Source organism: Plectropomus leopardus, chromosome 24 (genome assembly GCF_008729295.1).
Source record: "Plectropomus leopardus isolate mb chromosome 24, YSFRI_Pleo_2.0, whole genome shotgun sequence".
NCBI lineage: Eukaryota > Metazoa > Chordata > Actinopteri > Perciformes > Serranidae > Plectropomus > Plectropomus leopardus.
The window spans coordinates 13,023,749-13,035,812 of NC_056486.1; the positions used below are offsets into that span (position 1 = coordinate 13,023,749).

Below are 12,064 nucleotides of genomic sequence, written 5' to 3' on the forward strand. Positions count from 1 at the left end.
CTCCATTACAAGCAGCCATGACTGGCAGCCATAAGCTTTGATGAAATCAAAAATTAGCTTTTTTTTCTCATTATGATTTCAGTGTGCATGCAGCACTCGCGAGGCATTGCTGCTGCCTGTTATGGTGATTTATCAAGGTCAACAAAGAGTTATCAAGGTCATTGTGTGATATTGCTCTCCTGCTTACATGCATGTTTGTTTACATAAAGATGTCACCAACATTTCTAAGTGTATCGGAGACAGCTGGACTTCATTGAGTCTCTTGAAGACGTTCCGCCTCAGTTCTTCAGAAGTGAAGAAGCCTCTTGGATGAGAGGTGAAACATCCTCAAGAGACTCAAGCAAGTTCAGCTGCCTTAAATACAGCACTTAGAATTACCATAATCAAGATGACTGAGAATCTGAAACAGTGTCCCCAACATTTTAGCACACACAATACTAAGAGAAACATCAGGGTTTTAACTGTCATCATTTAGACTTGGGTGCAGCACCTAAACATTTTCTTTTGCGCAGATACCAAGCCAAACAAAAAGAAAGAACATATTTTTATATACCCTTAAATTTTTTATAATTTCAGGGTATTATAAAAAACACATTCCAATTCCAATATCAAAATATTCTTTAAAAAATACACAATTATTGTTCTTTGAAAGGGTCACTGTCATAGAATAGTCTTTAAATGACAATAATATTCTTTTTGCAATTACAATTTTAATTACAGTATTGTCATCCACTTGAAGTAGCTATGGCAACAGACCTAGAATAAAGCAAAAAATAGAATTATCATGGTTTTTAAAAAATCCATATGTTATTTATGAAAAGACCCAAAATGATCACTGCAAGCCGACTAATTAAAACCCAATTATTTAAACCGCATGTGTGTAGGATTCATTCGTCCCTTTTCTATTTTTTTTAACAATAAGCAAGTGGTTCTAAAACTTCTTCTGCCATGCCCCCCCCAGAGGCCAAAAAAACGCAGCCATCTAAAACTCCAAACGCCAGATTGCTTCCTCCAAAAACTTTTGTACACTCACCATTTTGCACACCATGCGGTAATTATACAGGGAGAAATCCATCACAGACGGTGCACAGATACCAATTTCTCCATCAACAGTTGCCTCAAGAGACCAGAATGCCGTGCAGCCACAGGAGAGGTTGCATTGTTAGCAAGAGGCACGACTGCTCCATCATCTCCATCAACTGTCCACCCGTGTGATAACAAGTTAATGCTCCTCCTCTCAAAGGATTCCAAGTCTTTCTGGTGAATTTAAGAAATAGATGATAACTCTTTGTTCTCTCCTCAGGTTCAGAATCGTGCAGCAGCGTCGGCTCCTCGTCCAGCTCTCTGTCCCGTCCCCAGCTGCCTCTCCCAGTCTCGGCCTCGTCCTGGTCCAGCATCCCCAGCGCACCTTTAATCCACCCGGCTGCCGACACCAGAGGCTCTGGACCTCCTGAGATGATCAAGAGCGTCGCTTCACAGCCACCATCAGCCACAGACACAACAAACTATTATGTGTTGCCGCTGGAAGCCTCAGGGATACCACCCGGCAGCGTGCTGGTCAACCCACACACAGGTGAGTGATGTGACGATGACAACCAGAGTTTCTTTTGAAAAACGACGTTTCACTGAATCAAAAATCTAGTGGTGGGATGTAACTGAGTGCATTTCCCTAAGTACTGTACTAAAGTATGCATTTGAGGTCCTTTTCATGCGGCTTTATACTTTTACTCCACTACATTTCAGAAGGAATATTCTACTATTTACTTCACTACATTTATCTGACAGCTTTAGTTGATTTACAAATTAAGAGTTTTGCATAAAAAACATGAGAATTAAATTACACAACAATTTTTACAAGTACAGCTGCAACAATCAGTCGATTCACAGAAAATTAATTGCCAATTGCTTTGATACATTTAGTTTAGTTTTAGTATTTTAATTATATATTTTTTAAATGATTTTGAGTTTGGGGGGGTGTCATTTTCATTTTTGATTTTTGGGGCAGTTTTTTTCTATTTTTATATATATATGATTTTGACTTTATGGAGATTTATTCTTTTTATCTTTTTTCAATAATGTAGAGGGTTTTTTGTTTGTTTTTTAGATTTTTTTTCCAACTAATTTTGAGTTTTTTGGATGTGTGTGTAATTTTTCTGCATTACAATTTTCCAAGCAGGACTTTCACTAAGAACAGAGTATTTTCACAGTATAATATTATTACTTTTACTAAGGTAAAGGATCTAAATACTTCTTCCACCACTGCAAAAATCACAAGAAGGCACAGGATTTCTTTTTTGATGGTGACCCAATCTCAGTCCGCTGCCTGAAATCAAAGAAATGCTCACATCTTGTAATTTTCTGGTTTGCTAATGAATTATTCATGACTTGGGGACAGAACCACAGGTTGGCATGGGGCTGCACTCGGTTTGTCTGTCAAACTAGAAACCAAAAAGCATGCTGATCAAAATGCACTGAACAGATGGGAGAAATCTGTAAATATTCATCACAGGCCAGTTGTACACTTTTGAGCTGCAAACTGAACTTCAAATGCTGCCAAGGTTGTTAATTCCCGTCGCCTCTCCTCTCATGAGCCATGCTTGGGTGTGTCCTCGCTGTCACGACGAGCAGAACTCAGCTGTTTGTGCGTGTACATTTCACATCACTGTGGTTGTTTGTCTCCTCTGAATCTGACAGGCAAGCCTTTCATCCACCCCGATGGCAGCGCCGTAGTTTATAACCCGGCCTCCGTCGCCCCCGCTGCTGGCAGGAACCCACAGCAGGGAAAAGCCCCGCAGCAGCCAATCCCTGGCACGACGCAGCAACAGCCAACCAATCACCTCCACTCTCAGGTCAGTGGGCGGGGCTACATTTTCTCCATCTTTTTGTCACTGAAATTAAATTCATGTAACGACAGCAGTGTTTTTTCTAACTTTCTCTAACCTCACTAACCTGTAGTGTTGAAATGGGAGCTGATAGTTAGATGGTCAGAGCTTCACTGAGCCATTTAATTGATCGTTGGTTAAACCCCTTAACGAATTGTCTATTCACCGCCTAACAATCATAACAAGGCACAGCAGGCCTGTCAAGCTTTGGATTTCTCCGTGTTTAAAGCAACTACAAGGAACTTTTATTTTGTATTGATTTTTGGCGTCCCCTGTGGAGTGGCGTGTAGCATATAGCCATGTTTCCCAGTGCTTCAGTGGCATCTGCGTACACTAAACTGCCAGTTCTGTTAAATACACCACACACAACCTCACCACATTACAGACTGTAAGGGCTGCAGCTGCTGCAGTTGTGCACCAATCACATGTTGCATTTAGTCGCTAAACACTTGCAGTGATTGGCTGCAAGCAAAATCATGCAATTAGTATTTTTTTCTAGATGCTTGAAAAAATTGGTTAATTTAGTCGATATCTTAAAGATATCTGCTACACAGCCTGAGGCGAACACATGCATTTCTTTTTAAGTAAAGGAAGACAGTTTGTTTTGTTAACACAGCTGTTTGCAGGTTGCATAGATCATAATCACAGAAAACTTTGCGGCGCTTCCTTTGCTTGACAAATGCAACAAACGTTGGCTACATTTAAGTGGCATTATCCAAACAATTAGCTAGCTTTGTTTTAGCCACCAGTGTAACTTTATGAAAGAGGATCAAACCCAGAGACAACCAATAAGAATGAAAATATTCAAATAGCTAATTTTCTCGGTTATGGTTTGGCTTATGGAAACACTCCTTGTAGCTGCTTTAAGCCGGTATCAAGACTCCGTTTTTGAAAATAAAGGCTCATGTTTAGTCTTTTCTGTGTTGTATCTCCTCACTGGTCCTAAATGGTACTTGTGGTACCGAAATGGTACTTACTTGTGGGGAAGTTTATTCTCCAGTCAGCGTTACTCGAGATAGTGTTACCTAACATATCAGTTAGTTTTAATAGTAAACGCTTTTTTTCGTGTAACATTAAGTGAAAACACAAGCTGTGTTTAGCAAATGGTCAGTTGAAGCTCCCACCATTTTACTAGCATCCTTCCTCCAGTCTCATCTCCTGTCCCTCTGTCCATCTCTTCTGCCCTTCCCTCCTCAGCCGATCTGTCCTCCTCTCCAGCTGTCCTCTGAGCCTGTTCACAACCCAACGGTCTCGTATCCTCTTCCTCCTCTTCCTCCTTCTCAGTTCCTGCCCGTCTGTCCTAACCAACAGTACACTGTGGTACAGAACTCCTTCTTTCTTCCATTTGATTGTTTTTTTCCCCTCCTCGATCCATCTCCTGTCAGATCTGGCTTATTAATACTTAATTTATAGAGCACTCAAATTCCTAAACTCTGACACAGATGCCCAGAAAGAAATGCTCTACTTTGACTGTATTTATATGCCTTTTAATGAGCTCTTAAATTATTTTCTGTTATTTGCCACATCAGAAAAAGTTCTCTTAAATTATAATCAAGCAGAGTTTGGTGTGCACTTTTAGTGTAGCTCTTGTCCTCTGAGGTTTGGCTCAACACGATTTTTTTAAATTACAGCATTATTTCACCTTTTCAAGCTTTAAAACACATTGCTATCACCCTGCTTCACTGTTCAGTTGATTTTTTTTCTTGTTGGAAAGGTGTATCTAAATCCAGCAGGAGCCGGTTCCCACATATATAGATCATGCATTCACTTAACCTCATTTCTGACCTGGTTTTAGTGAAAGACATGCCTCTGTGACTAATTATGCCTGTGGAAAGTTCCATTAATATTTAATTCATCAGCAGATGTTGGCGCTGAATAATCCATGACTAAAAACACTACTTTTTCCGACAACATGTCAGAAATGACCTGAACTGGCATGCCGTAGTGATGCAGATAAATAGATCACTTTAGACTCTCTGACCTGGGTCACTGCATTTGTTTTACAGTAGTCTTTGATTTAGCACTGAGCTTAGAAATCATATTGATTAATATTCTATCAGTAAGGTTTTTAAACACTAAATTCTCTCTGCAGCCTGATTCTCTCAACGCCCAGTTCAGTCACATGACTCTGGCGCAGCAGCCGCCCAGCGACAGTGGTGCTTCAGCTCCGGACGCCCGCCACTACCCGACCGTATTCCACCACCACCCCTCCCCTATGGTGCTGCAGGGAGCGCCGCAGCAGCAGCAGGTTGCTAGCTTCATGGTGGCGGGGCCATCGGGGGGACACCCAGGTGTGCTGCAGGGTCAGCCCGTCCCGCTCCCGACCCCTGGCCCCAACCACGCGTACCCCAGCTCCACCCCGGGCCCTGCTGCTTTCCCCGGGTCTACGCTGAACCAGCAGCTGCTCCAGCAGCACACCTACATCCAGCAGCCTGTCCAGCAGGTAGAGACATTTCATACCACGCTTCAGAGTGTGGATATTTGTCCAACATGAGTCACTCCTGTTGGGAAACCAGCGTCATGACTAATCCTTCTTTTCTCCTCTTGCTGGGAAGTTGATTCAAATGGGACTGCTGACAGTGTCACTCGGTGCTTGAATTCGTGCTGTGTGTTTGTTCCAGATGTCGGCGTGTTACTGCTCTTCAGCCCACCACCCCCACTGCTCCAGCCAGCAGCAACACTACCGGCCCCCTGTCAACCCGCTGTCCTATAACTGCCCTCAGAGCCAAAACCTGCCCCAGCAGCAAGGTAGGAACAAGGCCATTTTTAACGTTAAATACTGAGTATTACGTCTTTATTTTATGATGAGAATATCCAGTTAGTTTCACTTTTGACTCATTGATCATTTAAATCATGTTGGCTTTCTCAACAGTTGAAAAGATTTGTGTAAAATGTTAAAAGTCTGTGAAAGATTGGCGTAAATGAGACAAAATGACCTGTTGACATGGACACATTTTTTTTTACAAAAAAACACTCAGCCATAGAGGGCCCTGTTTGAAAAATAGTAATAATAAGTCTGTCTAACCCTTGTTGTTAAAGGGGACCCATTTTTTCTTATTTTTCAAGTTCATTCTCATTTTTGGGGGTTTCTACTAAACATGTTTACACACTTTAATAGTTAAAAAAACACTTTATCTGTCTCATACTTCACACACTTACAGACTTCTTATGTTTTTATGCAAAATGTTAATCTGTTAAGTATCTTAAGGTTTCAGATAAATGTGAAGTTAAAAGTACAATATTTCCCTCTAAAATGTAGTTAAGTGAAAAGTTAAGTGTTAAGTGTTTTTATAAGCAGGGAAGCAAAAGAATAAGCAGGACCTGTTGCTGATGTGAGTTTGAAACATCCAGGCGTCGCAGCTTCAGTGAGAGAGAAAGATATGACATCACTTATGCGAATTGTGTGGTCTTTCTAATTACCAATTTTCACAGTCTTAACAAGATCAAAGAAATATTTCTCGATCATTAACTGCAATACATAATTTTTCCAGAAGGTCACATGGTGGTCCACAGAAGAAGAGGGATTTTGCCTCTTTATTGCAACCAGGAAATGACTACAAAGCATAGCAGCACTTTATACCCTTAAATCACCAGTTAAAGCTTCTTAACCAAAGTCTTCACAACCGGTCATGTTCGAGTAGGAATCCAATCTGAAATTGGGGAGAAATTAACATCAGCAATCAAGATTACATGTTTCCTTGACGTTAGCATGTAGCTACATGTAGCAATGTGCCGCATGTAGACAGCTGAAGTAACAGATGATCAAATAAAGAAATGTGTCACAAACTGACGTCAGCTTGTTTGGAAAATAGAAATATATATATATATATATATATATATATATATATATGTATATGATAGAGTTTAGGGAGAAGCATAATGGGTCCTCTTTAAATCTGAGTCAAAGTTGGGTTGTCTGACAAATACCTTCCCTTCCCCAGTTCTCTGCGATGAACCAAAGCTGCAAACTTATTCAGACACGGCTTTGAAATATTTCCACTGTGGATCTAAAGACAAATCAAAGGGTGCTTTAATGAACGAGGTCTGAAAGTCTCTGATGAGAAGCAACTGATTTTTCCTTGAAAGTTGAGACTTCTTGTCGTCAAGAGGAAAACCCGGCCTCGCTGCTTCATCAACAGATTTAAACTTCTCCCTTTCAGCTCTTAGATAGCATTTATTTGTTGTTGTTCTCGCGTGTTTCTTCACAAGGGAGCTATGCCAGCCTCGGTCCGATGGCTCCAGTGAAGGACAAATATTTCCCCCCTTTCTTTCCTCTCTGCTTGTTTGTTTTTTTACGAGTTCAGATGTCTCCCCGGGAGTCATCCACTTGATTATTCTGGGGTTTTTTTGTTTTTTTTCTTTCACCGCAGGAGTTGAGATTGTTAGCTCCTGCTCAGTCTCTCTCACACACACATACACACACACACACACACACACACATTCACACTCTTGCCTAACTGAATGTAATGCTGCTACAATTGTGGCTTGTACACTCTCTCTCACACACACATACACACACACACACACACAGACAGACACACACACACACACACACAGGCGCACACGCGGGTCTCTGTAAGTGGCTGCGGCACTATTCTGTCATCTGTAGGCTGCAAATGCGGCTTCCCTGCTGGGGACCCGGGGAATAGACAGCGGACAAATGAAGCTGACCTACAAAGGCAAAGGACAGCAATTATTTCTCAGGGAAACAGAAAAAAAAATTGACTTCAGCACGTCGTTCCCCTTCTGTTTTTGCATTAATTAAAAAAAAAGATATATAAGACCGGCTAAAGGTGAAGATATTGTAGCAGGGAGTGCACACATAATAAATAAGTAATCAGTGGGAATTCTCTGATGGCGCAGCCAGAGTCCACAGAGGAACCTGTGCATGTTTCCACTCCCTTGCATCAGACAGTCACCGCCACCACAGGGCTGCGGCTTCAGTCATGGTCATTCTGGGAAAGCAGCTCGTATTATATGTGAAGGGATTGACGGATTTGTCTTCCTTACTCTTTACTGTTTGGTGACGCTACAGTTTATTAGCCAGTGCCAGGAAGAAAATGCAACAAACCTCACTTCCAAGGGAAGTTACATGAAAGAAAAGCAGCTTTTCTTTTAAGGAGTGATGAAAACCTTAACAAGATTGAGATGGTACCCTCATGCAGAGCTGAAATGGTGAGGCAGTTCATCGATTAGTCAAGTTAAATTATCATTCAGGCAACAAAAAAAAGCCACACAGTCCCTGATTTCAGCTTCTCCAATGTGAGAATTTACAGCTTTTCTTTGACAAATGTGATCATACACTTAATGTCTTTTGGTTGAGTCAAAAGGAATATTAAGAGTCCCTATGAGTCCCCACTGAACAGTAAAAAGTCGAAAAAGGCAATTAATTTATTATTAAATAGGGCCTCGATTTGTATTGAAATGTCTTAAATCAATCTTCTCAAAGTCTAAAAAATACAAAGACATGGAAAGTCGGATTTTTGATTTGTTTTTTCTGACATTGCATTGTGAAATCACAAAAGTGTTATTTTGTTTCCAGCAGAGATGCTCAGAAAGTTTTATGGTACAATTAGCATTTTTCCCTAATTGAAGTAGTAATCCCTGTCAGTTCATGTTTTGTTTTGTTTTTTCAATTTTGGTTATTGTAAAATTACTATTAAATGTATTTTTTTTTTTTTTTTTAAAAAAAGTCTTGAATATTACTTGCCTCAAGCTGTAGCAGCCATGATGAAAATGCCACCCTGGGCCCAGAGAAAAATGATATTGATGTTTTCTGACATTTGTAGGCGAAATGATTAAACAGGAAATTAATCGGCACATTAGGTGATTAATGAAAATAATTAGTTGCGAAAACATGGCGCAGTCTAAAAAGAAATGACTAAAACAGTGATGAGAAAATCCTGGGATACCTCAGTGAATTTGAAAAGGTACTGTAAAACAGTTCATAAAATAGAAGCAGCAGTCGTACTAAAACACGGACACTGGATATAAACCCTCCAGTATCTGTTACGGATCTAATGAGGCAGTCAGTTATCTGTTGTGTTGACTTTTTTTGTTTTGTTTGGGCCTTTCAAGACAGGAGCCTGCTCATTTTAATGGTTTTTAAAAGTGTGATGTCATTCCGTAGAGCAGGGGTGTCAAACATATGACCCCCGGGCCTGAATCAGCCCGCCAAAGGGTCCAGTCCGGCCCTCTGGAGGACTTTGCAAAGTGCGACATTTCATAGAAGTCATTAATATCAGAGTCTGACCGATTTTATCTCGACAAATTATTAAGGAAATACCAATAAACTGTAATAAAATTGTCTTTTTTCTTTGATTTTTTCTGTAGTAAAAGTAAAAATTAGAAAGATAATTCCTGCCAAAGGGATATTTGAGTTGAGGACACCTTTGACTCTGCACAAAATTCGAGCATTTAGAAATATTCCAAAGTAAAATTCCAACATTTATGAAACTCAAATCTAAAAATTGAGGCGCTTTAAAAAGTAATTCCTGACAATGACTGAAATAGTTGAGCATCTCAAACTGCACCCATCCTGAAAAACGAAGCATTTTTACTATATCCAATTTGTTAAACTGTAAAATATCTTATGGTTTTACTTGACGTCAAATTGAGATGCATGTGGCCGTAGAACAAGAATGAGTTTGACACTCCTGCCGTAGAGGAAGCACGTTGAGCCTGAGAGGCGGGATGCGGGGCCGGGACGCTGTCTGAGAGGCCTCTATGAATCTCACAGTGAACCGGTCTCTTTTTCCGCCCCTCACTCCTCACCTGCAGGACACCCAGTCACCTCGCCGCAGTGGACGCAAGCCAAAAACTTCCTTTGTAATTTGTCTCAGCCTCCTCACCGGACGTCTCTAATCCTTAAACTGTCACCCTCCAAAAACCATAGGGTCAACGACCACCGTCCCTCATCTGCTGCCCGCTGGAATGGAATAAAATGGGCTGCGTTTGATATTACGGTCATTTCATGCTTGGTTTGTAAGTGAAGGTGGGAGACGAGGGTGGATAAAAATAGTCCCCCCCCCTCTCTGTTCCTCGCCGAGCACTCTCATTGTCTAGTTGTACTTTTCTCCCAGGGCGGCAGACTGTAAAGACACCTTCACAAAAGGACGTCCTCTGCTTTGTCCCTTGGATTACCACGTGTGTGTGTGTGTCACGAGGGACAGTATTTTCAAACGTCTCTTTTTGTCACCTTGACATTTAAGTGTGTGATTCTCCCCTTCCCCTCCGGCTAGGAGCGAGCGCCGCCATTTTAGGCCGTTTGGAAAATGGACGTGTGACTTTGTCACTTTCTTCGGGGCACTCTAAATGGCTTTTTAAGTAGTACGATAGAAATGTGTTCCCGTTCTCTGTTTGAACTTAATCACTCGATGAAGTGGACGTTTATTTTTTGTTGTTCATGAGCAGGCCCCTCAGGTTGTAGGTTCAGGCCACCACAGGCTAAATCAAATATATCGACTTCTCATTTATTCCAAGTGCCTCAAACCTGCTTAGCTGCAACAGCGCAACTCCCCGAGCTGAGCCCCGACTCCCACAATCTTTCAATCTGCTGCTCCTTCTTTTGTTCTCCTCCCGGGGATGAGCACATTTCCCTCTAAAATCAATCAAATCAACTACCCCCCCCCAAAAAAAATCTGGATAACGGAGCTTTTATTAGTGCCTTCTTTGCCTGTGCCGCACAGGAATCATGAATATTAATCGTTTGATTATTCTCACCGTGTTTCCTATCAGGAGTCTCCTTTCATTCGGTCACAGCGTTGTGCCTTTTCTCATTTCGCCTCAGTGCACCAAGCCATGATGCCAAACCCAGCGTCCAGCTACCAGACCATAGTGGGCGTGCAGCCAACATCCAACCTCGCTCTCACTGGCAACCAGCAAAGCAATATGGGCAACCAGATGCAAGGCATGATGGTCCAGTACCCTCCAATGCAGTCTTATCAGGTACTGTGATGAGTGTCAGATTAATATGACCGGAGGAAAGATAGAAAAGAGCATTAGGTTCATTTTGTCATGAATGGAATTTGCCGGTTTTGAGACCATTGTTTGTCAAAGGAGGCTGCTGGTCGCTCTTCGTACCAGAAAGAGCAGAGAGCCTCAAAAATAAAAGCATTCGCTTGATATTAATGGAAAAAACAGTGTTGACTTTTTGAGCTATTTGTCCTTTAGGATTAAAGAGAATACAAAAGTGTGTTCATTTTTGAAATGTCTAACAGCGGAATGTAAAACTAAAGTGTTCACTCACACCAGTCATAGAAAAAGCACTCACTGTGACGCTCTTATACTGGTTTCTCTAGCAAGTGGAAATCTTAAGACACTTTTAAAATGTTATTGCTTGTTATCCAGCTGTGAAAATGAATAACTACATGAGTAAAAAAGACCTTTGAAAAGGATCTAACAGTGATGTGCTGGAATCAGCCATTAAAGCCAGTTTTCTGTGTTTTTGTCTGTGTTTGCTCGGTTTCCATGTTTACCGACTGTTCTTCCAATCCTCCTCCTGCAGCAGGTTTCTGTGCCACAGCAGACGTACCAGCAGCCAGTGTTTGTGTCCTGTCAGCCAGGACAGGGGGCAGTGGCTGTCGCTGGCATGCAGCCCTGCTACAGCCTGCTCCCCCCCAACCAGCACACCACCATGAGGTACCATCGACACTCCACACACAAAAACACGATTTATTTCTCATATTAGGTTGTTATATATGTGCTGAACCAACATCAAATGCAACAGAATAAATAAATAAATACAACAACAACATATGGCTGACTGAAGAAAAAAAGATGTTTTCATAATTATTCATCCCTTTATTCAAACAGGAAGTCTCATCGGAATCTAAATCTCTTTTTAAGAGAGCCCTGTGTACTAGTGTAAACATGCATAGTATAAAAATACACAGTGTGCCTGGTTTCGCATCAAATGATCAAGATCAATTTTTTGTGTGAGTGCACAAAAGAAGTGCAGGGTGCACATATTTTTTGTAATTTTTGTAAAACATTTTTTTAAACTTATTCACCTTGTAAGGTGCCTAGTTAAGAATATTTTTAAATAGAAAATACCAGATAACTGAATGTTTACGTAATTTTCAGAGCTGCATTGATTAATCAATTCAGACTGTCAAATATTAAATAAATATACAATAATTTGACAATGTAATAATCAGTTTGATTCAGTTTTTAAGAAAAAA

At 41.0% G+C, this 12,064-nt stretch overlaps 1 protein-coding gene across 8 annotated transcripts in view; it reads left to right on the forward strand.

Annotated features, from left to right (window-relative positions):
* LOC121962661 (R3H domain-containing protein 1) overlaps nucleotides 1-12,064 on the forward strand; it is a 57,208-nt gene that overhangs the window by 36,564 nt on the left and 8,580 nt on the right. For 6 of the 8 annotated variants that reach the window (XM_042512902.1, XM_042512898.1, XM_042512903.1 and 3 more), the window contains 7 exons: nucleotides 1,304-1,573; nucleotides 2,695-2,849; nucleotides 4,080-4,202; nucleotides 4,975-5,325; nucleotides 5,504-5,630; nucleotides 10,672-10,829; nucleotides 11,389-11,522. In XM_042512902.1, the coding sequence (XP_042368836.1) occupies nucleotides 1,304-1,573; nucleotides 2,695-2,849; nucleotides 4,080-4,202; nucleotides 4,975-5,325; nucleotides 5,504-5,630; nucleotides 10,672-10,829; nucleotides 11,389-11,522 (1,318 nt within the window). The remainder of the gene's footprint in view (nucleotides 1-1,303; nucleotides 1,574-2,694; nucleotides 2,850-4,079; nucleotides 4,203-4,974; nucleotides 5,326-5,503; nucleotides 5,631-10,671; nucleotides 10,830-11,388; nucleotides 11,523-12,064) is intronic. The other 2 variants (XM_042512900.1, XM_042512904.1) reach the window with 2 other exon arrangements.